Below are 26,593 nucleotides of genomic sequence, written 5' to 3'. Positions count from 1 at the left end.
CCTTTCTTCCTTCCTTCCTTCCTTTGTTTATTTCTGTTATTGTTATTACTTTTTTTTTTTTTTTTGCCAAGGACTTAGGGCAACATTGGGGAAATTTTCTATCATCTTACTTCTGCTTTTCCTCTTCACATTCTTTCTTCCTTCTGGAGAATAAACAAGAGCCATTTCATTTCAGGGGTGACCTGGGCAGATTTTGGAAAGCATAGATGCATTGCAGAATCACCTATGTTTTCATCAAGTAAGCCCTGCAATAATCATCTCTAAGTAGTCGCAATCATCACGTAAAAGGGCGCCTTCATGAAACGTATTTTATTTCTCGTCTCCGTGAGTCAAACTGACATGTTACTGGTTGTTCCTGCGGTCCTGGATAAAATTCATCAGTAATTCTCTCCAAGAATCACTCAGGCTATGTTCGTTCATTTTATATTTATATTCATTTAATAAAATTAGTTGTTCTATAGGTCTTAACCTAGGAATTCTTTCATTGTTGCTGTGGAAACCAGAATTAAAAATTGTGGGCTGAGAAAGAAAAATAGCTGGCGCTGAACATCGTAAAATACACGAGAAGTGGTTTTTTAACTATAGAATTTTAAAAAATCATGATACCTGGAGCCAAGCTGAGACTATTGAACTAATCATATAACTGAAATCGTGGATAATTTTTCTCAAAAACACTTTAGAAAACAAATCGCTGTCTTAAAAATATTATTTTCACAGGACTTCCCTGGTGGTTCAGTGGTAAAGAACCTGCCTTGCAATGCAGAGGACGCGGGTTCAATCCCTGGTCAGGGAACTAAGATCCCCCAGGCTGCGGGGCAGCTAAGCCCGTGTGCCACAACTACTGAGCGCGCACGCCGCAAACTACAGGGCCCACGCGCCACAACTAGAGAGAGAAAACCCCTGCACCCCAACCAGAGAGAAGCCTGTGCGCTGCAATGAAAGATCCCGCGTGCTGCAACTAAGGCCCGACGCAGCCAAAAATAAATAATAAATAAATCTTTTAAAAAATACTATTTTCACCTGTAGCCACATTGGCACAGCTGCCAGGATAGCAGTGCTGCAGAATGAGCCCCAGGTGGGGTCTTGGACCCCCTGCCACCTGCTAATCCCTTTAAGTAGGAGCAGGAACTGGATGGCCCTGGCTGGGACGCTGTGGGTTGACATGGTGTCCCTGGGAAAGGAGAGAAGAATGGGAGGAGGTCCCCACTGCGCCAGGCTGGGGGCGGTGGCAGCCTGTTCTTTTTCTCAGAGGGGCGGACAAGGTGTCCTGGGGTGCGGTGAGGGGAGAGGAGGCCCAGGGCCACTGAGCACCAGCTGCGATCCCGGGGGGCAGTTATTTAGCCCCGGGTCCTGTGAGTGCAGCCACAGGCATTAGCTGTCACCTAGCGGTGTTTGTTTGTTTGTTTTTTTAAATTTTTATTGGAGTATAGTTGCTTGACAGTGTTGTGTTAGTTTCTGCTGTACAGCAAAGTGAATCAGCTATACATATACATATAGCCCGTCTTTTTTGGATTTCCTTCCGAGTGATGTTTTTTAAAGTGCTTTTTTTCGGTTTGTTTCGTGTCTGCGGTTTTGGTCTTCTGTCTCACATCTCTGGTCATGAGAGTCCACGGGGACAGCAGAGTCAGGGTCCCATTGTGCTACTGAGAACAAAATGGGCTCTGAGGGCTCCGAGAGGTTAAGAGATGGCCGGCCCACCTCCTCAGCCTTGATCGAAGGACTCAGGCTGTCTTGCTTGCCTTTGGACGGGGATTCACACTTCCCCACCCACCAGGTCTTTAACCGAATCCTGCTCCTTTGCATAAATTGTCTTTCATAGAATATTTTAGTTAGGGCGGGTAACTCTGCCCTATGATGTCAGGTCTGCCCAATTAAAATCTGCCCTATTAATTTTTTAAAATTTATTTAACAGATTTATTGAGGGTGCCCTATTAATTTTTGATACCATTTTTGCCCAAAAGAAGAAAAAACCTGTGCTTCTGTGAAATCTGATTTTCAAGTAATTCATTTATGTCTATTTGGAAATTACGTAAGTTGCTCAATTATCAGCCCTAAAACGGCAAGACTTAACGGACATAACATGTCTTGACTCAAGCTGACCTGTTTTACGTGGGGATATATATATATATATATATATCCAGTATATATATGTATATGCAGTAAGACTGTTCTAGGTGCCCCTGACCAAGGAGAAGCCATCATTTTGCCAAAGAGTAATGTCAGAGCATCAGTAATATTGCACTTTTTTTAAAAAAAAATGCGTTTATTTTTGGGTGCGTTGGGTCTTCGTTGCTGCGTGCGGGCTTTCTCTAGTTGCGGCGAGCAGGGGCTACTCCTCGTTGCGGTGCGCGGGCTTCTCATTGCGGTGGCTTCTCTTGTTGCGGAGCATGGGCTCTCAGTGCATGGGCTTCAGTAGTTGTGACTCGCGGGCTCTAGAGTGCAGGCTCAGTAGTTGTGGCGCACGGGCTTAGTTGCTCCACGGCATGTGAGTTCTTCCCGGACCAGGGCTCGAACCCGTGTCCCCTGCATTGGCAGGCGGATTCTTAACCACTGAGCCACCAGGGAAGCCCGCACATGTGTTGTTAATAGTTTGGTGAAAGCTGCTGTGAAGCCAGAGAAAGGAACCTGCTGCAAAGGTACCTTCTCAGTAGAAAGATGCTCTACGTGCAGCCCCATCCCGAAGGCTCGTTCTCCGTGACCACGGTGGCGCCCATGGTGCATGGGGATGGATCTCTGTGATATCTCTCAGCAGGTTCAAGTGTGGACACACACTTCTTCTTTTCTGCTCTTGTACAGAAGGACCCACTGGGACAAACATGAGGAGCGCAGCCAAACCCTGGAGTCCAGCCACCAGAGTCGGAAGCCATGGGGTGGACCGCGCGCGCCCCCTCCCCGCCCCCTCTCCCGGCATGAAGAGCTCCAAGTCGTCCACCTCGCTGGCATTTGAGTCCCGACTCAGCAAGGTATGGACGGGACACGCAGGGCAGGGCTGCTGGGCGCCCCGTGACAGTGAGCAAGGCCCCAGGAGCCCCGGCATAGCTTGACCTAAAGGCGCAGAGCAAAGGGGATGCAGTCGGAGTGCCCTGGGGTGGAGAGGGGAAATGTGCAGGTTAACAGGGTGGCTGGGATCCCCTGCCCTGGACCATGTGGACTCTCTAGCCAGAGTTTGCCCCCAACGCCCACTAGACGGGCTCAGCGTCACCAGGATCCTGATAATCCAGGTGTCAGCTCCCTACCCGCCTGCAGCTGGGCCCCCTCCTCTCCGTGTTCCTTCCCCCTGGCCCGGGCAGCCCCTGGGGGCTCCACTGCTGGCTCCTCCTCACCCCCCAGGGGCTCCTAATGTCCGCTGGGCCGGGGTGCCTCCTTCCTCACCCTGAGATGAAACTCAGAGACCGTGTCGCCTACCTACACACACACTTTGGAGAAGTCAGTGTAGTATCCTAACTATAAAAGCCAAACAAAAGGAACATCGCTTACAGGTAAATAATCCGCATTTCCACCCACGTCTGCCTGCGCGTGATTCCGCTGAAGGACCCCATGCTCCTTGGAGCCCTGTGGACGTGGCAGCTCCGGGCAGACGGATTCAGGGTTGTTGTGCTGATGTCTCAGATACCAGGAAGGCTGGGGGGGGGCGGGCGCGTGACGTGTTGGTTTGAATGCTGAGCACTCTTGGTAAAGTTCTGAACCCGAGTGCAGTCTCCCCTCGTTACTCTTAGAAAGTTGAGTGTATCTTAAAGTTGTGCAAGAAATACACTGTTTTTACATGTAAAACAGAGGGATGCCGTTGGCTCGGATAACAATAAGAAGATGCTCCGCCGCTGAGTGTCTGTGGAATCGGTGAGACGTGTGGGATGCAGGGCCGTTCTTTGTGCAAGATCGTCACGTTCACGGTCTCCATCCTCCCGTCCCTTAGGTGCCCGCGGCACCTCCAATTGCAGTGGCAACTAAAGATGCCCTCACAGATTTCCGACACACTCCCTGAGGGACAGCACCGTCCCTGGTGAGGACACTTGTTCTAGGCGACAGCTTCTGCTCTCATGAATTTTAACACTGTGTGTGGATGACCCACAAATTTGCATCTCCAGCCAGCACTCCTCCAACTGCCTTTGTGACACCACCTCTTGGATGTCTACAAGGCACCTTGAAGGTGACCTATTCAAAACTGAATCTGTTCTCCCTCCTCTCCATCTCTCTCCTGCCCCCCCAAACCTGCCGCCCCTGGTGACTCTTCCCACTTGAGTAAACAGAAACTCTGTCTTTTAGTCGCTCAGGCCTGGGCCCGTGGCCTCATCCTTGGACCCTCCTTTTCTCACATCCCATGGTCCGTCGGCAAAATGCCATCTACCTTAAAAATAGATGTCAACTCCCACCAGCTCCCACTGCCTCCTGGGGACCACCGGGGACATGCCGCCACCTTCCTGCTTTTGACTTGAGGCCTGTGCTCCGTTCTCAGCAGAAGCTGAGAGGTCCTTTCTACGCAAGTCATGTCACTTTTCTGCTTAATATGCTCCCGGCTCTCCCCACCGACTCAGAGGGGAGCAAAGTCAAACCCCTACCGCCACCCAGGCTGCCCAGGCTCCGGACACATGGCCTCCAGGTGCCCTGGCGCCGTCCCTCGTGCGAGCCAGGTGTGGTAGCCGCCCCTCAGCCTGGGGCGTCCCTCCCTCCACCCTTGCACTCTGCCGCTTCTCCTCCCCTAAGTCTGTGCTCAAGGTCACCTTGTCAGGTGCGCCCCTGACCAGTCTGTGTAAAGTGTGGCCTCGGCCCGTCCTCCTCGCCCTGCCTCGTTTTCCTTCTCAGCTCTTAGGACCCTCACACCCACCTGCGTGGTTACTCTCGTCTCCCCGTGGCTAGACTGGAAGCCCCACGAGGGCCGGGACCATCTGCTCTTTTGTTTGTCACAAGCTGTGCCCTTCACGCTTAGGAGAGCACCTGCTACCTGGCAGCGCTCGGCGTGGCTTGAATGCCCGAGCACACCTGTTCTCCCGGGGGTGATGGATGTGGGAATAGGAGGAGCTCGCTCGGAGAGGGGGTCGGGACCCTGGGCCGCACTGGGACCCCCAGCTCTGCCCCTTTCTAGCTGTGAAACGTCAGGCAAGCTATGTAGCTGCCCTGAGCTCCGAGGTGGGATGAGCACCGTATTTGCCACAAGGAGTAAATGTGGATAAAGTGTCCTACGTATAATTTTGATTATTATTCTATTATCCCAGACTTGACTGTTATTTCCATGATTTTAATTTTTATTATCTTTGACCTAGAGCACATTTGGGAGACATCTCTAATATGGATTTTAAACGAATACATACATTTCCCCCAGAACAGACCGTTAGAGCTTCTGGATTACATTAAAATATTTTAGAAGCAGTGTTTCAAAAAAGGTCTGAAGCTTGTGTGTTTCCTGAAGACAATGAAACGGTGGCCGCTCCGCCTTTGATTGGTGTGTGTTTGGGAAACTTGTTCCACGCGGAAAATGTCGGGGGAAAAGCAAATACTCCTGTGGAGACTCTCAGCTCTCGTCCTGGTCCTTGGGATCCCCAGGCCCGATCCTGTAGAAGAGGATGACGGGGCCTGGGGGAGGGAGTAGCAGAGAGCCATACCCCCCTGTACCCGCCTGGCTCTGACCCTCGCTGCTGTGCGCCTCAGTGGACAGAGGAAGAGGACAAAAAACCCGGAGAACAGAAGAGAAAGAGGCAACAGCGACGGACAGAAGAGCAAGCAGATTTCCCCCTGAGTATTTACTACGGAAATCTGTTAGCGTTCAGAGAAGTTGAATTACACAGTGAGCACAGCGTCCCACCACCTGGATGCCACAGTTAACGTCTTACTACGACTGCTTTGTAGGAGATGGACACATATGGGATGGACAGATGTGTTTTCACTGGCCCCAAATAGGAGAACTAAAACAAATGCACCAAAAGTAGGACGAAATACGCTACTGCAGATGCTGGCCTGAGCTGAAGGAGCCCTGGGGGAGCAGGTGGGGGAACAGGAGCCTGGATGGGACGGGGTGGGGTGGGGGGCTACCGTGAGTCTTCCTTGTGTCTCTGAGCACAGCACAGGGAGGCAAGTACCCGGACTGCTCTGATGCAGACAGGCTGTGTCACGCTGGCCACTTACGCGGCCCAAGTCTATTAGTCAGGACTCTCCTGGTCGCAAATGGCAAAACATTGGCTTGAGCAGAAAAGAAATATATGGAACAGATCTGAGGTTCCCGGGTCACTGTGTGCAGGCCAAAGGTGCAAGACCGGAGCACAGAGAGGCCAGGACCACAGACTGGGGTGTCCCAGGACTTCGTGTCACCTGTCTCTGCTTCTCTGCCACCTGCACGTGGTATGAAGCACGGCTGCCAGCCGGCCCAAGCCTCCCTCATCCCTTGGAAGGCCCAGCTGCTTCTTTGCTTCTGGCTGGTTAAAAACAAAAGCAAGAGAAAAATTGGCTAGGCACGAGTCATGTATTGATCCTGCCCAGTCTCCTGTGGCCAGGGTTCAGGGTGCCTGGAAAGCAGAGTCTTAAGGTTTATGTTCTCTACGAGTCTTGGGGACCCGGTCAGTCGTGTCATTGTCCTTCGGGAGTGAATGCTCCACACCTGCGCTGCCCGATAGAGGAGCCACCAGCCCCGTGTGGCGATGAGCCCTTGACACGTGCTGTGAGTGCAAAATACACACCAGAGCGGTCGCCTCGCCATCTTCATGTCTCCTTGACGTCCTCAGAGACGCTGGCTTCCCCACCTCCCGCCTCTGCTAAGGCCTGCCTCAGATACCCGTCCCGGGAAGGGAATAAAGGATACGCCCCGAGACGGCGGGACCAACTGCAGCTTCCTGTGGCCGCAAGAAGGCGTAGCTAAGACATTCTCTAGGAATCTTCTCTACTCTCCCTTCTAACTTGCTGCACCAAATCTGTCAGGCCCTAAGGAGAAACAAGCAAGACAGAAAAGAGTCAGAAGAACCTATACTTCTTCCTCCATGAAGCAAATTATCCTTAAAGAAAAACAAAACCGTGTGGCTGACAGGGTCTTGGTGCTCTGTCTGGGTGTCAGGCCTGTGCCTCTGAGGTCGGAGAGCCGAGTTCAGGACATTGGACCACCAGAGACCTCCTGGCCCCACTTGATATCAAACGGCGAAAGCTCTCCCAGAGATCTCCATCTCAACGCTAAGACCCAGCTCCACTCGACGACCGGCAAGCTGCAGTGCTGGACACCCTACGCCAGACAACTAGCAAGACAGAAACACAACCCCACCCATCAGCAGAGAGGCTGCCTAAAATCATACTAAGTTCACAGACACCCCAAAACACACCACCTGACTCGGTCCTGCCCACCAGAAAGACAAGATCCAGCCTCGTCTACCAGAACACAGGCACCAGTCCCCTCCACCAGGAAGCCTACACAACCCACTGAACCAACCTTACCCACTGGGGGCAGACACCAAAAACAACGAGAACTATGAACCTGCAGCCTGTGAAAAGGAGACCCCAAACACAGTAAGTTAAGCAAAAGGAGAAGACAGAGAAATACACAGCAGATGAAGGAGCAAGGTAAAAACCCACCAGACCAAACAAACGAAGAGGAAATAGGCAGTCTACCTGAAAAAGACTTCAGAGTAATGATAGTAAAGATGATCCCAAATCTTGGAAATAGAATGGAGAAAATACAAGAAATGTTTAACAAGGACGTAGAAGAACTAAAGAGCAAACAAACAGTGATGAACAACACAGTAAGTGGAATTAAAAATTCTCTAGAAAGAATCAATAGCAGAATAACTGAGGCAGAAGAACAGATAAGTGACCTGGAAGATAAAATAGTGGAAATAACTACTGCAGAGCAGAATAAAGAAAAAAGAATGAAAAGAATTGAGGACAGTCTTAGAGACTTCTGGGACAACATTAAACACACCAACATTCGAATTATAGGGGTCCCAGAAGAAGAAGAGAAAAAGAAAGGGACTGAGAAAATATTTGAAGAGATTATAGTTGAAAACTTCCCTAACATGGGAAAGGAAATAGTCAATCAAGTCCAGGAAGCACAGAGAATCCCATACAGGATAAACCCAAGGAGAAACGTGCCGAGACACATAGTAATCAAACTGTCAAAAATTAAATACAAAGAAAAAATATTAAAAGCAGCAAGGGAAAAGCAACAAGTAACATACAAGGGAATCCCCATAAGGTTAACAGTTGATCTTTCAGCAGAAACTCTGCAAGCCAGAACGGAGTGGCAGGACATATTGAAAGTGATGAAAGGGAAAAACCTACAACCAAGATTACTCTGCCCAGCAAAGATCTCATTCAGATTCAGTGGAGAAATTAAAACCTTTATAGACAAGCAAAAGCTAAGAGAATTCAGCACCACCAAACCAGCTTTACAACAAATGCTAAAGGAACTTCTCTAGGCAGGAAACACAAGAGAAGGAAAAAACCTACAATAACAAACACAAAACAATTAAGAAAATGGTGATAGGAACATACATATCGATAACTACCTTTAATGTAAATGGATTAAATGCTCCCACCGAAAGACATAGACTGGCTAAATGGGTACAAAAACAAGACCCATATATATGTTGTCTACAAGAGACCCACTTCAGACCTAGGGACACATACAGACTGAAAGTGAGGGGATGGGAAAAGATAGTCCATGCAAATGGAAATGAAAAAAAAGCTGGAGTAGCAGTTCTCATATCAGACAAAATAGACTTTAAAATAAAGACTATTACAAGAGACAAAGAAAGACACTACATAATGATCAAGGAATCAATCCAAGAAGAAGATATAACAATTGTAAATATTTATGCACCCAACATAGGAGCACCTCAATACATAAGGCAAATGCTAACAGCCATAAAAGGGAAGATTGACAGTAACACAATAATAGTAGGGGACTTTAACACTCCACTTTCACCAATGGACAGATCAGATCATCCAAAATGAAAATAAATAAGGAAACACAAGCTTTAAATGATACATTAAACAGGATGGACTTAATTGATATTTATAGGACATTCCATCCAAAAACAACAGGATACACTTTCTTCTCAAGTGCTCATGGAACATTCTCCAGGATCATATCTTGGGTAACAAATCAAGCCTTGGTAAATTTAAGAAAATTGAAATCATATCAAGTATCTTTTCCGACCACAATGCTATGAGACTAGATATCAATTACAGGAAAAAAATCTGTAAAAAATACAAACACATGGAGGCTAAGCTACTAAATAACCAAGAGATTACTGAAGAAATCAAAGAGGAAATCAAAAAATACCTAGAAACAAATGACAATGAAAACACGACGACCCAAAACCTATGGGATGAACAAAAAGCAGTTCTAAGAGGGAAGTTTATAGCAATACAATCCTACCTCAGGAAACAAGAAACATCTCAAATAAACAACCTAAGGTTACACCTAAAGCAATTAGAGAGAGAACAAAAAAACCCCCAAAGTTAGCAGAAGGAAAGAAATCATAAAGATCAGATCAGAAATAAATGAAAAAGAAATGAAGGAAACGATAGCAAAGATCAATAAAACTAAAAGCTGGTTCTTTGAGAAGATAAACAAAATTGATAAACCATTAGCCAGACTCATCAAGAAAAAAAGGGAGAAGACTCAAATCAAGAGAATTAGAAATGAAAAAGGAGAAGTAACAACTGACACTGCAGAAATATAAAGGATCATGAGAGATTACTACAAGCAACTATATACCAATAAAATGGACAACCTGGAAGAAATGGACAAATTCTTAGAAAAGCACAACCTTCTGAGACTGAACCAGGAAGACATAGAAAATATAAACAGACCAACCACAAGCACTGAAATTGAAACTGTGATTAAAAATCTCCCAACAAACAAAAGCCCAGGACCAGATGGCTTCACAGGTGAATTCTATGAAACATTTAGAGAAGAGCTAACACCTATCCTTCTCAAACTCTTCCAAAATATAGCAGACAGAGGAACACTCCCAAACTCATTCTACAAGGCCACCATCACCCTGATACCAAAACCAGACAGTCACAAAAAAAAGAAAACGACAGGCCAGTAACACTGATAAACATAGATGCAAAAATCCTCAACAAAATACTAGCAAACAGAATCCAACAGCACATTAAAAGGATCATACACCATGATCAAGTGGGATTTATCCCAGGAATGCAAGGATTCTTCAATATACGCAAATCAATCAGTGTGATACACCGTATTACAGATTGAAGGATAAAAACCATATGATCATCTCAATAGATGCAGAAAAAGCTTTCGACAAAATTCAACACCAATTTATGACAAAAACCCTCCAGAAAGTAGGCATAGAGGGAACCTACCTCAACATAATAAAGGCCATATATGACCAACCCACAGCCAACATCGTTCTCAGTGGTGAAAAACTGAAACCATTTCCACTAAGATCAGGAACAAGACAAGGTTGCCCACTCTCACCACTGTTATTCAACATAGTTCTGGAAGTCCTAGCCATGGCAATCAGAGAAGAAAAAGAAATAAAAGGAATCCAAATCGGAAAAGAAGAAGTAAAACCATCACTGTTTGCAGATGACATGATACTATACATAGAGAATCCTAAAAATGCTACCAGAAAACTGCTAGAGCTAATCAATGAATTTGGTAAAGTAGCAGAATACAAAATTAATGCAAAGAAATCTCCTGCATTCCTATACACTAATGTTGAAAAATCTGAAAGAGAAATTAAGGAAACACTCCCATTTACCACTGCAACAAAAAGAATAAAATACCTAGGAATAAACCTACCCAAGGAGACAAAAGACCTGTATGCAGAAAACTATAAGACACCGATGAAAGAAATTAAAGATGATAAAACTGATGGAAAGATATAGATATACCACATTCTTGGATTGGAAGAACCAACATTGTGAAAATGACTCTACTACCCAAAGCAATCTACAGATTCAATGCAATCCCTATCAAACTACCAATGGCATTTTTCACAGAACTAGAACAGAAGATTTCATGATTCGCATGGAAACACAAAAGACCCCGAATAACCAAAGCAATCTTGAGAAAGAAAAACGGAGCTGGAGGAATAAGGCTCCCTGACTTCAGATTATACTATAAAGCTGCAGTAATCCAGACAGTATGGTACTGGCACAAAAACAGAAATATAGATCAATGGAACAGGATAGAAAGCCCAGAGATAAACCCACACACATATGGTCACCTTATCTTTGACAAAGGAGGCAAGAATATAGAGTGGAGAAAAGACAGCCTCTTCAATAAGTGGTGCTGAGAAACTGTACAGCTTCATGTAAAAGAATGAAATTAGAACACTCCCTAACACCATACACAAAAATAAACTCAAAATGGATTAAAGACCTAAATGTAAGGCCAGACCCTATCAAACTCTTAGAGGAAAACATAGGCAGAACACTCTATGACCTAAATCACAGCAGGATCCGTTTTGACCCACCTCCTAGAGAAATGGAAATAAAAACAAAAATAAACAAGTGGGACCTAATGAAACTTCAAAGCTTTTGCACAGCAAAGGAAACCATAAACAAGATGAAAAGACAACCCTCAGAATGGGAGAAAATATTTGCAAATGAATCAATGGACAAAGGATTAATCCCCAAAATATACAAGCAGCTCATGCAGCTCAATATCAAAAAAACAAACAACCCAATCCAAAAATGGGCAGAAGACCTAAATAGACATTTCTCCAAAGAAGATATACAGATTGCCAACAAACACATGAAAGGATGCTCAACATCATTAATCATTAGAGAAATGCAAATCAAAACTATGAGATATCATCTCACACTGGTCAGAATGGCCATCATCAAAGAATCTACAAACAATAAATGCTGGAGAGGGTGTGGAGAAAAGGGAACCCTCTTGCACTGTCGGTGGGAATGTAAATTGATACAGCCACTATGGAGAACAGTATGGAGTTTCCTTAAAAAACTAAAAGTAGAACTACCATATGACCCAGCAATCCCACTACTGGGCATATACCCTGAGAAAACCATAATTCAAAAAGAGTCATGTACCACAATGTTCATTGCAGCTCTATTTACAATAGCCAGGACGTGGAAGCAACCTAAGTGTCCATCGACAGATGAATGGATAAAGAAGATGTGGCACATATATACAATGGAATATTACTCAGCCATAAAAAGAAACGAAATTGAGTTATTTGTAGTGAGGTGGATGGACCTAGAGGCTGTCATACAGAGTGAAGTAAGTCAGAAAGAGAAAAACAAATACTGTACGCTAACACATATATATGGAATCTAAAAAAAAAAAAAAAAAAAAAAAAGGTTCTGAAGAACCTAGGGGCAGGACAGGAATAAAGACACAGATGTAGAGAATGGACTTGAGAACATGGGGATGGGGAAGGGTAAGCTGGGACAAAGTGAGAGAGTGGCATGGACATATATACACTACCAAATGTAAAATAGATAGCTAGTGGGAAGCAGCTGCATAGCACAGGGAGATCAGCTCTGTGCTTTGTGACCACCTAGATGGGTGGGATAGCGAGGGTGGGAGGGAGACACAAGAGGGAAGGGATATGGGGATATATGTATACGTAGAGCTGATTCATTTTGTTATACAGCGGCAACTAACACAACATTGTAAAGCAATTATACCCCAATAAAGATGTTAAAAGAAAAAATAAATGAGTCACAGGGATGAAAAAAAAAATACAAACCAGATTTTGAAGAGTGACTACAAAAGAAATAAAAGACCTTATTAATGTGTTTTACATTGATTGATAATATTTTGAATGTATTGGGTTCAGAAAATATATCGTTAAAATTAATTTTACCTGTTTCATTTTACGTTTCTTCATGTTCCTATTCGACCATGTAAACTTAGGTCTGTGGCTCTTATGATATTTCCATCGTCGGTGCTGCTGTAAACCATTTGGTCCTCAAAGCGTGGTCCCCACACCGGCGGTATCAGCATCACCTGGGCGCTTGTCAGAAATGCAAATCCTCAGGCCCTGCCCCAGACCTAGGGATTCAGAAGCTTGGTGGTGTTGCTAGGGTTGCGGGCTGGGGTGCAGGCAGCCGTCTGCATTTTAACAGAGCCTCCAAGGATTCTGATGGACTCTCAAGTTTGAGAACCACTGCTCCAACCATAACATGTTATCTACCTTTAAAGACCGGGTTGTGTTCTGTGTGATGATTTGAAAGCTTTGAATCTCCCCCCTCCCCACCCCATCTTTGTGGAATTGAAGGAATTTCTTAGTTACATTCACCTGTGAGCTGTTCAAACGTTTTCCTTTTGTCAGCTTTCAGGTGCAGGTGCTCAGCGGCTTGAATATCAATGGACGTGTTAGTGAAAATACTTATCAAGCATATCAAAGCAACACCGACACTTTGGTAGGGATCTTCTATAACAAACCAGAAATCTCAAGTGGTGCCGAGGCTGCATTTGACGGCTAGGAAACAAAGCCAAGAATGCAGCCACAAACAGAGAAAGAAAAAGACTTAGTAACTGAGACTCATAGCTTTCTGTGTCTGATGTTGCCTTCAAAAAATAGTGACGGTGGGGCTTCCCTGGTGGTGCAGTGGTTGAGAATCTGCCTGCCAAAGCAGGGGACACGGGTTCGAGCCCTGGTCTGGGAAGATCCCACATGCCGTGGAGCAACTAGATCCGTGAGCCACAACTACTGAGCCTGTGCGTCTGGAGCCTGTGCTCCGCAACAAGAGATGCTGCGATAGTGAGAGGCCCGCGCACTGTGATGAAGAGTGGCCCCCTCTCGCCGCAACTAGAGAAAGCCCTCGCACAGAAACGAAGACCCAACACAGCCAAAAATAAATAAATAAATAAATAAATTAAAAAAAAAATAGTGACGGTGGGGCTTCCCTGGTGGCGCAGTGGTTGAGAATCTGCCTGCCAATGCAGGGGACACGGGTTCGAGCCCTGGTCTGGGAGGATCCCACATGCCGCGGAGCGACTGAGCCCGTGAGCCACAACTACTGAGCCTGCGCGTCTGGAGCCTGTGCTCTGCAACAAGAGAGGCCACGATAGTGAAAGGCCAGCACACCGCTGTGTGAAGAGTGGCCCCCTCTCACTGCAACTAGAGAAAGCCCTCGCACAGAAACGAAGACCCAACACAGCCAAAAATAAATAAATAAATTAAAAAAATAATTGTTAGAAATTATTAGCATGAATTTAAAAAAAAAAATAGTGACGGTGTAAGAGAGGCTTCGGCTGTTTGCCTCGGAAGACTGGTAGGATGGGTTTGGGGTCTGTAAGCCCTGCCCCCTGGGAGACCTTCTAAGCCGTGACTCTTTCTCCGATGGAATTCCCTGTGGAAGGTGCAGGAGAAATGAAGTGCTCCCTGTAAAAGCTTTGCTGCCACCCAAACACGCCGTGCTGCGTGGTAGGGAGAGACGGCATGCCCCTGGCCTGGAACGTGTCTGACTTATCCTTTCACCTGGAAAGGATGGGCTCAGATCTTTTTATAATACAGAGTGGGACCCCAAAGTCCACGAAGAGGCAGAGTAAGTTGGGTGCGGCTGGTAAAATGGAACTCAGAAGTGGGCTTCAGGGCTAGCATGGTGTGTAGAAGCAACAGAACTTTCAGGAACAGCTGTCATGTGTGGAGCAGGTGCCCTGTGCCAAGGTGTTTTGTATATTTCATTTCCACTTCTCACAATAGCCATGTGAAGTGTCTGCTATCCTTGGCTGTGCCTGGTACCTCATAAGCACGCACACCATGAATGTTTCCTGGACGTTGTTATGAAAAGATGGAGAGTCTGAGGTCCAGGGAGGTTAGTGACTTGTTTTAAAAAGTTCTACTGTGCCCTCTGGAATCCCCGTTGCATTGCCTTAATCTTTTCCTAAAACAGTCCCTTCTCATTCTTGCTTTCCTTTAAAAACAAAAATAATAACGACGAGTTGTGTTGGTTATGATTACAGCCGGCATCTGTTAAAAGCGTGCTATGTGTCAGACACTGTTATTCTAAGCACGTCCTACGGCTAACTCATTTAAGCCTCAAAGCTACACTCTGAGGTAGGTACCATTGCTAGATCTGTTTTTTAGGTGAAGAAACCAAAACACAGAGAGGTAAAGCGATTTGCCCTAGGTCACACAGCTAGTAAGAGGCAGAGCCAAGATTCCAACCCAGGATTCTAAGTTTGGACTTAGAGCCCATGCCCTTAGTCACCAACCTGGGCCGCCCACGTGATGTGGCTTTCCTGCAGCCCCATTTATTCACCCTCACCCCATGAGGTATGGCCAGAGTCTCTGACTCCTGTTGGTCTCTGGCCCAGCGGAAATGTTAAAGCCCTTGGAAACATGGTGCCAGGCCTAAATCCCGCTCTGCCTCACCCATACAGCCTTGAGTGAGTTAGTTAATCTCACGTTAGTTTTCTCATGTCCAACACGGCAGAGTTGTGGTTTGAATGACAAGAAACCTGTGGGTAAAGGACCTAGACGGACCCACTCCGCCCCGTGTCATCAGCTCCCGTCCGTTTCCTGAATTCTGCCCCCGACCCTCCAAACAGCCTCGTCCTCCGTGTCTTCAAAGCAAGAACTCGACTTTGCCCTCCTTCCGCCTCCCCTAGGTGCCTCCGCTGGTCCTGCTCGCAGAGGGCTCTCCCCAGCGCAGCCCCAGCCGGAGGGTTCCCCTGGCTGCAGGCACATGGGTGTCCCCGTTGTCAGCTCACCAAGTCTGAGTCCTTATCACTGCTGCAGACCTGGGGAATCTGGAGGGTCCTGCCCTGGTCCCACGTGCCGCTCCCTCTCTCCCCGGAGGCCACCCGCCTCTCCCGTCTTGGTTTTCTGAGTCACTGCACAGGAACCAGCCCCTTTGTTGGACGTTAACTCAGAGCACAGGCCTGCCTGCTCCGCTTTGACACGCGTGCAGCCTGGCCCTGTGGACTAAGTACACCGTGTGTATTGAGGATGGACGCCCAGCTTGCAGTAGGCCTTCCGGATCACAGTGTCCAGGACGGTGGGAGCAGCCCCAGGGGTCGTGGTGAGAGGGGAGGAGTCCCAGGGTCTCTGCTCCTGCCCCGCTCCCCCTTTCTCTCTCTCTCTTCCCCAGGGTATGTGCATAGGGCTGCTCTGGGCTCCCTGGGATGATGGTGCCCAGAAGGGATGGCCTCAGTTCTTTCCCCGGGACCCGACTCTCCCGGCCCACTTCTTCCTGGCTCTCACATCTGGACGGAAGGCAGTCAGATGAAATCAGATATGAAAGGCTGTTCAATGGCCGAAGCGCCCTTGAACCTTTAAACTATTAGCTGCAGCTGATATTTCAGATGGTCCCCATATCCCACAGGACACCTTAGGGATGGGGGAAAAGGGGCAAAAGAGCAAAGGGTGGGGGAGAAGGGCGTTTTCTCAGGACCTCCCTGAATCACATTCTTTTGGTGTGAAATGTTGTTTCATCCAGACCCGAGATTATTAATCACGGCATTTCCATATTGTCTGTGGAATGAATGTAAAGTCTGCCTTAGGATTAATAGTCAAAATTCACCGTGTTTGAAACGAGGTTAGATCAAGTCAGTCACTACAACGCTTGGCTTTTACCGTGGTGCCTTGGCAGTGCCGGTGTTTCTGATGAAGGAAGGGTCAGAGACAGCCACTGCTGGTGGTAAGCGGATGGGGGTGGCGAGTGCAGCCTTAGTCTAGGATCATGACGGGGCTGGCACGCCCTCCTATTTATAAGCCCAGAGCCTGGGGTATTGTTGTTGTCATATCGTTATAGTACCTGTGCTTTGAGCAAAAGCTTTACATTGATACAATATGCAATAAGCCCGACCAACAAATTCTTTAAGCCTAAATAAGTAAATAAAATCTAATATAACAACTAGGATTTAGGAGGTGAGAAGGATCTTAGATGATTGAATCAAATTCTTCTATTTTTTAGGTGAGGAAACTGAGTCCCTATTTAATAACTTGCCCAGCAGCCAATCAGTCACTGATTTCTAATACATAACAGTACCCCATGCTCTGGTTCCAGACTTTTGTTTGTGAGTATGAAGGTGCTGCCGTGGCTACCAGCCCAGTGAACCATCGTGGAAGGAGCACCAGGAAAGCTTTCAGACAGCAAAGATGGAAGTTTCTGGATGAGTTCCCACAGTTGTAATGGTGATGATGGTGATGATGGTGATTGTGATGGTGATGATGGTGATGATGGTGATGGTGATGGTGATGATGGTGATGATGGTGATGGTGATGATGGTGATGGTGATGATGATGATGGTGATGGCTGCTATTTATTGTTCTTATTTGATGTTCTTAATTAGGGTCAGAAACCTAGAGGTGTGTGTATTATTTTCTCCCTTTTAGAATTGAGAAGCCCTCAGCACCTCCCCCCATCACACAGGTAGGAAGAGGCGGAGGCAGGGTCTGTCCCCAGCAGCCTCTCTTGGAGCCACAGGCACACACCTTAACCACTATGTGGGCTGCTTCCCATGGGTTTGCTGGGCACCTCATATGTGGAAATCCCACATCCCAAGTCCTCTTTTGCATTGCCGCCCCTGTGAACAAAAGCAGACCCTCAGCTACAGCATCTACGCACTGCTAAATCCCCACTGGAGACCCTCCAGCCCTGAGCCTGGGGCAGTGACCTCCCACCTGCCACCCCTGCCTTCTGTTGCCTCGCCCGCCATCTCACCAAGAACCAAGCTCTATGGGAAGGGGCCGGGGGCAAGCTGTACCCGAGACCATGCCCTGGGGCGGGCGGGGATGGGGGCCAGGGTGGGATGGCTGGAGGCCGGTTCACTTCTGGCCCGGTGGGGGACCTCTCATTTGGTGGATGCCCTGTCCTGGTTTGCAGACCCAGCCTTGGCTCTCTGGGCCTTTGCTGCAGAGTTTGATAATTCCGCGCTTCTTTGCGTCAGACTTACTGATTTTAGGAATGTCGGAGAACCAGACAGAGGAAAGCAGAACCGTGAGCATATCATTTGCAAAATTACGTTAAGAATTCCCTTCCGTGTTTCCTCTGAGGTGTTTTCGAAGTCTAAAATCAGAATTGATTTCCCTGTGGGGACCCAGGAAGCCCCTGGCACGCTTCTAGGCAGAGTGAACAATAGTTCTTTTCTGTTGAGGAAATGGTGCTGACATCCTGAGCTATTGTCGTTCAGTACTAAATACTTGTTACACTGATGACCTGGCGGATAATTTGAGAGGCTGGAGAGCTTGGGGGCAGGGACCCTTATTATTCTGAAATGGGAGGTAGGAAAACAATCATGGGGTCCGTGTAAGAAGGCAGTTGAGGTATTTCTGCGTCAACCCTTGTCGTATTTCATCCCTTTTGTTAAGCTGCGGTGGCCTATGCTGTTGGCTGTTCAGTGTGGTTACATTTACATCCAGTAAACTGCAAGCGTGTGCACGCAGATTATCCTGTCAATGTTAACTGGTTAACTAGGTTAACTAGGATTGCTTGGCTAATATTTAGACTTTTACCACCTTTTTAAAAATGTAGGCTGTGGGGAGTTAGTGTTTAAGGAGTAGAGTTTCAGTTTGGGAAGATGGAAAAGTTCTGAATGGTGGTGATGGTTGTACAACCATGTAATGTACTTAAGGCCACTGAACTGTACACTTGAAATGGTTAAAATGATAAATTTTATGTTATGTATATTTTACCACGATCAAAAATAACAATGAGGGAAAACCCTAGACGAGCAATTGGCAGGGTGGCACCAGGGCTTTGCCCCTGGTTTAACCCATCCTCCAGTTTTCTTTCTTTTTTAGTGAGGCACAACATACTTACAAAACAGCATATAAAGTGCATTAATCTCAGTCTTAGCTGTGCAGCCCATTGAATTTTTACGTGTGCTTATATCTGTGTCACCATCACCCAGGCAAGATGTAGAACATGCCAGCACCCAAGAAGTTTCCTTCCCAGTCCGTAACTCCCCCAGAGGGAACCACTGTTTTGACTTCTGTCACCATCATTTGGTTTTGTCCATTCTTAAACTTCACTTACATGGAACCAGGCATAATATACTCTTTTGTGTCTGGTTTCTTTCACTTAGCATAATGAATGTGAGACCCACCCATTCATTACTGTGTCGGTAACTCTTTTTTTAAATTGCTGCGTGGTTTCCATTGTATACTGCACCACTATTTAATTTACCCCTTCTGTTGAAGAACATTTGGGTTGTTCTAGGTTCGGCTGTACTAAATAAAGCTGCTACAAACATTCTTTTCAGGAGCGTGTAGAGCTTGAGTGTGTTTGCTGGATCACAGGGTGCAAATATTTAGCTTTAGTGAATCCTCCTTGTTTTCCAAAGCGCTGACCAGTTTACAGTCCCACCAGCAGACGGGGAGTGTTCCAGTTGCCCCCCAACCTCACCAGCACTTGGTATTTCTCTTCTCTTTCAAGCCATTCTGAGGGATATGTCGCAACACCCTGAAATCTAAATGCTGCAAAGGTGGACGTGCTTTTTTTGCATTGTGCAAATATCTAGACCCCTAACCTTCAGTACGTGACCCCAGAGCCAGCAAAGCGGGATGGAGCAGGGCCCTTGGCCGATGTGGTGGGCCAGGCTGCTGCTTCCACGTCCCGGTTGATTTGAGGGCGTTTTCACGCTGGTTCCCAGGATGTCAGGCGCGTTTGTGGTGGCATCTGCCTGCCTCCATCTTCTGGAACAATTAGTGTTCTTTAGCGGAGACTCACACTGGTTGAGAGAACTTATTTGTGGGTTTTCTCTTTCACCTTGAGCGTAATTTACCTGGGCCAGCGCGTGAGCTCATTTCGGGGCGGGGTCCCCCCCTTACGCTTCAGTACCTTTCAACAAATATTTGTTCTGCACCTCCCATGCCAGGGAAGAAGGCAGAAAAGGAGCCAAGGGTCCCTAACAGCCTTCTTCTGGCCCCCACAAAAGTCCCTCTTCTCCCTTCGGAGGTGGTGTGTGTTTGGGGGCACGGGAGTGCTTGGGGTGCGCACACGTGGATGCTCAGATCTTTGTATCTCTTCCCCCTGCTTCCTCCAGACGTATGTGTTTGTGCTGCTTTTTATAGTCTTTGCATTTCTTGTGCGTTGCCCTATCCTGACTTCTGTGTACCACACAGTTCTTTCTTCATCAGTTCCCAGCCTTTTAACTTTTTTTAAAAGAAAACCTCATTATTTGACGTGTGAACGATGGGTAGTAACCACCCGCAGCCTTATACCGATCTCTGAAACAGTGATGGGGGATCACACTGTGCCCTGGGAGGGCATCGCGGGTTTGTGTGCTTTGCGCTTTTCCCTCCGCGCCTTCCTGCTACTCAAGGTGCCATCGCTGCCCCTCAGCTGCTGGGCAGGCGGGCCTGCTCGGTGCTTTCCTGGGTTATAGCGCTCCAGCCCGAAAACGCGTCTCTTCACCCTCTCTCTCTCCATCCACCTCTCTCCCAGCTCAAGCGGGCCAGCAGTGAGGACACGCTCAACAAGCCAGGAGGTGCCGCCGCTTCTGGGGCAGCTCGGCTGAAAAAGACGTCCACGTCCGGGGCCGTCTCCGAACTCGCAGAGAGCCGCCTGAGGGGCCCCCCAGGTAGGAGGGCCCGAGGGGGGGGCAGGTGGGAGGGACTCAGGGAGGAGGGGCTCAGGCGGGTGCGGGGGGGACAGGTGGGAGGGACCCAGGTGGGGGGGCGCAGGTGGGAGGGACCCAGGCAGGAGGGAGCCAGGTCAGAGGGACCCAGGTGGGCCTTTTCTTGTGCATTTGAAAGCACCTCGGGCATTCAGGCCTCCTTCCCCATCAGATACGTACCGAGCACTTACTCTGAGTGAGGACTGGTTCAGGCGACAACTTCCCACAACAGGAGATGGGATGATCCACAAAAGGAAACAGAGAGGCCGTGGGGAGGCCTGTGCTTCCCCGGTCCCTCTGGTTGTCCATCACCTAGCACGTGTTGCGTCCCTGGAGATCCAGGCTGGGTGGTGCAGGCCCTGGGGCTGTCTTGGTGTCTTCGTGGTGCTCCGCGTGTCAGATGAGCGAGTCAGTGCGTAGGTCCCTGGCACAGGCAGGGGCACAGCATCCATCCTGGGCCCTGTGGAAGCCGGGAAGATCCTCTCGGAAGGCTGCTCAGAGTCGTCTAGATACCAGTGGCCTCCAGAACCCCTGGGCTTTCTCAGTGTGACTAGTTCTTTTTGAGAAACCGAAAAGGTGTTTTTTTTTTTTTAAGTTTTAAAAATATTGATTTATTAATTCATTTAAAAATAACAGAAATAAAAATAAACCCATTACATGTTAACATAACTACCATATCTTTATGAAAAATTTTCAAAAACAAAAAATAATATCGAGAAAAATGGCATTTTATATCTTTGCATATCTTTTTTTTTTTTTAGAATTTTATTTTTTTATACAGCATGTTCTTATTAGTTATCGATTTTGTACATATTATTGTATATTTGTCAATCCCAATCTCCCAATTCATCCCACCACCACCAACCCCCCTCCACTTTCCCCCCTTGGTGTCCAAACATTTGTTCTCTACATCTGTGTCTCTATTTCTGCCCTGCAAACCAGTTCATCTGTACCATTTTTCTAGGTTCCACATATGTGCGTTAATATACGATATTTGTTTTTCTCTTTCTGACTTACTTCACTCTGTATGACAGTCTCTAGATCCATCCACATCTCTACAAATGACCCAATTTTGTTCCTTTTTATGGCTGAGTAATATTCCATTGTATATATGTACCACAACTTCTTTACCCATTCATCTGTCGATGGGCATTTAGGTTGCTTCCATAACCTGGCTATTGTAAATAGTGCTGCAATGACCATAGGGGTGCGTGTGTCTTTTTGAATTATGGTTTTCTCAGGGTATATGCCCGGGAGTGGGATTGCTGGGTCATATGGTAATTCTATTTTTAGTTTTCAAAGGAACCTCCATACTGTTCTCCATAGTGGCTGTATCAATTTACATTCCCACCAACAGTGCAAGAAGGTTCCCTTTTCTCTACACCCTCTCCAGCATTTGTTGTTTGTAGATTTTCTTATGATGCCCATTCTGACCAGTGTGAGGTGATATACCTCATTGTAGTTTTGATTTGCATTTCTCTAATAATTAGTGATGTTGAGCAGCTTTTCATGTGCTTCTTGGCCATCTGTATGTCTTCTTTGGAGAAATGTCTATTTAGGTCTTCTGCCCATTTTTGGATAATATTGAGCTGCATGAGCTGTTTATATATTTTGGAGATTAATCCTTTGTCCGTTGATTCGTTTGCAAATATTTTCTCCCATTCTGAGGGTTGTCTTTTTGTCTTGTTTGTAGTTTCCTTTGCTTTGCAAAGCTTTTAAGTTTCATTTAGGTCCCATTTGTTTATTTTTGTTTTTATTTCCGTTACTCTAGGAGGTGGATCAAAAAAGATCTTGCTGTGATTTATGTCAAAGAGTGTTCTTCCTATGTTTTCCTCTAAGAGTTTTATAGTGTCCGGTCTTACATTTAGGTCTCTAATCCATTTTGAGTTTATTTTTGTGTGTGGTGTGAGGGAGTGTTCTAATTTCATTCTTTCGAAAAGGTTTTTTTTAAACCATTATATTTGAGTCCAGAGTATAGGAAACTTAAAACATCGGAGAATGTATTTCATTTTCTTTTGCAGCACATAGATAAGAAAGCTAAGTTTTCCGTGGTCTAACTCACAATGCAGCTCAATTAATAATAGTAATGTACTGCTCAATTGTCTAAGGTGGGAACACAGCTGAAATATGACATTACTCATTTATAACAGGAGGTGAATGGTAGGCTACTTGTGACTTTTGCACTGTTACATAAAATATCACAATCCAGATTAGCTTTCCAAAGGTGTATTTTAATTTATTTAGTTTTCAAAATGTTGAATCTGTGAAGAATATATGTGGCTTTTTTTTCTAGGATGCAGGGGAATGGCCTTGTGTTTCTACATAATGGTTTTACTTTTTTTTTTTAAACTTGACACTTCATTATTTTTTAAAATTTTTATTGATTTATTTTCTTTTATTATTTTTTTGGCTGCGTCGGGTCTTAATTGCGGCACGTGGGATCTTCCCTGAGGCATGCGGGATCTTTCGTTGCAGTGTGTGGTCTCTTCATCGTGGCACGTGGGCTTCTCTCTAGTTGTGGTGTGCAGGTTTTTCTCTCTCTGGTTGTGGTGCGTGGGCTCTGTAGTTTGCGGCACTTGGGCTCTCTAGTTGTGGCTCATGGGCTTAGTTGCCCCGTAGCATGTGGGTCGTAGTTCCACCACCAGGGATCGAACCTGTGTCCCCTGCATTCGAAGGAGGATTCTTAACCACTGGACCACCAGGGAAGTCCCCACATTTGGTTTGTAAAATACAGCATATGAAAGTACAACTTATTTTCATCAAGGCAGCCTAAGACTGATTCTAAAAGTTAACAAAGGGACTTCCCTGGTGGTGCAGTGGTTAAGAATCCACCTGCCAATGCAGGGGACATGGGTTTCAGCCCCGGTCCGGGAAGATCCCACATGCCGTGGAGCAACTAAACCCGCGTGCCACAACTACTGAGCCTGTGTTCTAGAGCCTGCGCAACACAACTACTGAGCCCATATGCCACAACTTCTGAAGCCTGCACGCCTAGAGCCTGTGCTCCGCAGCAAGAGAAGCCACCACAATGGGAAGCCCGCGCACCGCAACGAAGAGTAGCCCCCGCTCGATGCAACTAGAGAAAGCCCGCATAGCAACGAAGACCCAACACAGCCAAAAATAAATAAATAAATAAACAAATAAATGAGTTAACAAAGCACCACTAAAAAACTAACAGACTGACCTCACTCTCAAATACTGATGCAAAAATGGGAGATGAAAATATTAGCAAGTAGGATTTAACAAGAAATTAAAAGAACAATAGTGCACATCACAACCAAGTGGATTTACGCCATCCAAGAATGGCTTAATAGGAGATTTGGAAATATAATCCATCATACAATATTAATAGACTAAAAAAGAAAAACCATATGGTCATCCCGATAGAGATGGAAGATGCCTTTGACAAAATTAACGCTCTTTCTGATTTAAAAACAAACTCTTGGGGGCTTCCCTGGTGGCGCAGTGGTTGAGAATCTGCCTGCCAATGCAGGGGACATGGGTTCGAACCCTGGTCTGGGAGGATCCCACATGCCGTGGAGCAACTGGGCCCGTGCACCACAACTGCTGAGCCTGCGCGTCTGGAGCCTGTGCTCTACAGCAGGAGAGGCCACGACAGTGCGAGGCCCGCGCACCGCGATGAAGAGTGGCCCCCGCTTGCAGCAACTAGAGAAAGCCCTCGCGGAGAAACGAAGACCCAACACAGCCAAAAATAAATAAATAAATAAACAAAACAAAAAACAACAAAAAAAACCCAAACTCTTGGTAGACTACAAGTGTATGGGTACTTCTTTAGTGATATGAAATATATGTATCTCAAGCCAAAGCCCACACTATGCCTAATGGTGAAATCCTAGAAGTGTTTCCATTAAAATCAAGAATGATTCAAGGTTGCCCACCACCAAATTTTTCTGCAAGTATTAACCTAGGCAGTGCGACAGGAGAGCTATAGGAGTGTATTCATGTTGGAAATGAGGATACAAGATGATGATTTTATGCAGATAATACCGCTGTATGTTTAGAAAAATGCTTAGAATTTCCTGAGAGTTGTATCATGAGAAAAAATTTAGCATGTCCTGAAAATCTATTAGATACGATAAGAGTTCAGTGTGTGGCTGGTTATAGAATATAAAATATCAATAGTTTTCTTATCAGTGACTAGTTAGAAAAGATAGTAAGAAATGATCCCATTTATGAAGGAACAAAAGAGGTAAAATACCTAGTAATAAGCTTAATATTACCAGAGCCTCTATTTTAAAAACTCTTAAAACCCTTTTAAAGGACATAAAAGAAGATATAAATACACATGGTTCTTGGATAAGAAGACTAAATATAATATAGATTAAATTTAGGGACTTCCCTGGTGGCACAATTGTTAAAAATCTGCCTGCCAATGCAGGGGACATGGGTTCGAGCCCTGGTCCGGGAAGATCCCACATGCCGCGGAGCAACTTAAGCCCGTGTGCCACAACTACCGAGCCTACGCTCTAGAGCCTGTGAGCCACAACTACCAACCCCATGCGCCACAACTACTGAAACCCACGTGCGTATAGCCCGTGCTCCGCAATAAGAGAAGCCCCAGCTCGCTGCAACTAGAGAAAGCCTGCAGGCAGCAACAAAGACCCAACACAGCCAAAAAAAAAAAAAAAGATTAAATTTAGTCAGTATACTATGTTAAATAAAACAAAGATGTCTAAATTATTCTATGAATTCATTTTCATCACAATTAAAATAACAGTGGGAATTTGAGAGTAGAAGCACTGATAAAATGATACTGGGTTTATCTAAAACAGGGGTTCTCAACTGCGGGCGATTTTGCCCTGCACCCCAACCCATGGAACGACTGGCAAAGTCTGCAGACATTTTTTGGTTGTCATCACTAGAGGGGTGATACTGACATCTAGTGGGTAGAGGTCAGAAATGCTGCTAAATATCCTACAAAGCACAGGACTTCCTGCCCAAAATGTCAATAGTGCCGGTGTGGATAAAACCCTGATCTAGAAGAATAAATACTGTAGAAGAATAACCAGGAAATTTCTGAAAAATTAGTGATCGAGGGACTAACCTCTTCAGTGGAACAGTGGAGACAGTCCAGAATACACTGGAGGATTTCATGTAGGATAAAGGCGGCATTTTATATCAAGGCGGATAATTCACTCAAAAATAACAACTGATTGGATTTTTAGGAAAAAATAAAGCTGGATCCCTATCTCACTCCTCTGCTCAAAACAAATTCCAAGTGAATTAGAGATTAAATTTTAAAAAGTGAAACCATGAAAGTACAAAGAGGAAACATGAGAGAATCAACTTGTAGTCTCGGCCTTGGAAGGGCCTTTCTAAGTAGGAACAAACACAGGAACCATAGAGGAAATGGTGAAAAATCACATAAGTATTAAACACTCCTTCGTAAAAAGAGGAAATTATTTGCAAAACATGTAACAAAGGGCACTTGTTTACAGTTTGTATAAATCAATAAGAAAAAGAAAAATAGTAAAAAAGAAAAAAGAGTAGTTCACGTAAAATGGAAATACAGATAGCCACTAGAAAGATGCCAAGTCTCACTTAGAGGTAAAGGAATGTAAATCAGAGCAATAATTACAATATACAATTTCCCCTAACAGATTAGTAAAAATTAAAATGATAGAGGGAATTCCCTGGTGGTCCAGTGGTTAGGACTCCACGCTTCCACTGCAGGGGGCACGGGTTTGATCCCTGGTCGGGGAACGAAGATCCCACATGCTGTGTGGCACAGCCAAAATAAGTTAAAAATAAAAACCAAAACATTAAAATGATTGATAATTTCTGATGTTATTAAGGGTGAAAGGACACACCACATATAGCTGATGACAAGGACAATCTGGTAAAATCTATCTGCATTTGAAATACATATAATCTTTCACCAAGGATTTCTACTGCTTAGCATTTAGCGTTACTGATATACTTGAAAAAGGATGCCGATATATATGGACAAGATGTTCGGTTGTGGCATTATTGTAACAGTAAAATACTGGAAATACCTAAGTGTGTATCAGCCCAGTGCTGATTGCAGAATGAGATTTTGGTACAGCAGAACAGTATGCAGCCATGGAAACTGACACAGAT

The 26,593-nt window shown here is 45.8% G+C and overlaps 1 protein-coding gene across 7 annotated transcripts in view; it reads left to right on the top strand.

The window, feature by feature from the left end:
- SPECC1 (sperm antigen with calponin homology and coiled-coil domains 1) overlaps positions 1–26,593 on the top strand; it is a 265,582-nt gene that overhangs the window by 73,396 nt on the left and 165,593 nt on the right. For all 7 annotated transcript variants that reach the window (XR_009499670.1, XM_059908106.1, XM_059908101.1 and 4 more), the window contains exons 2-3: positions 2,797–2,963; positions 20,320–20,455. Coding sequence is in view for 6 of the 7 variants with exons in the window: in XM_059908106.1 (XP_059764089.1) it covers positions 2,817–2,963; positions 20,320–20,455 (283 nt within the window). In the remaining variant the exon portion in view is untranslated. The remainder of the gene's footprint in view (positions 1–2,796; positions 2,964–20,319; positions 20,456–26,593) is intronic.

The sequence above is a fragment of the Balaenoptera ricei genome, chromosome 20 (genome assembly GCF_028023285.1).
Source record: "Balaenoptera ricei isolate mBalRic1 chromosome 20, mBalRic1.hap2, whole genome shotgun sequence".
In the NCBI taxonomy this organism is placed as follows: domain Eukaryota; kingdom Metazoa; phylum Chordata; class Mammalia; order Artiodactyla; family Balaenopteridae; genus Balaenoptera; species Balaenoptera ricei.
The sequence above is the reverse complement of the archived record's forward strand: the minus strand, read 5'-3'. Positions and strand labels throughout refer to the sequence as shown.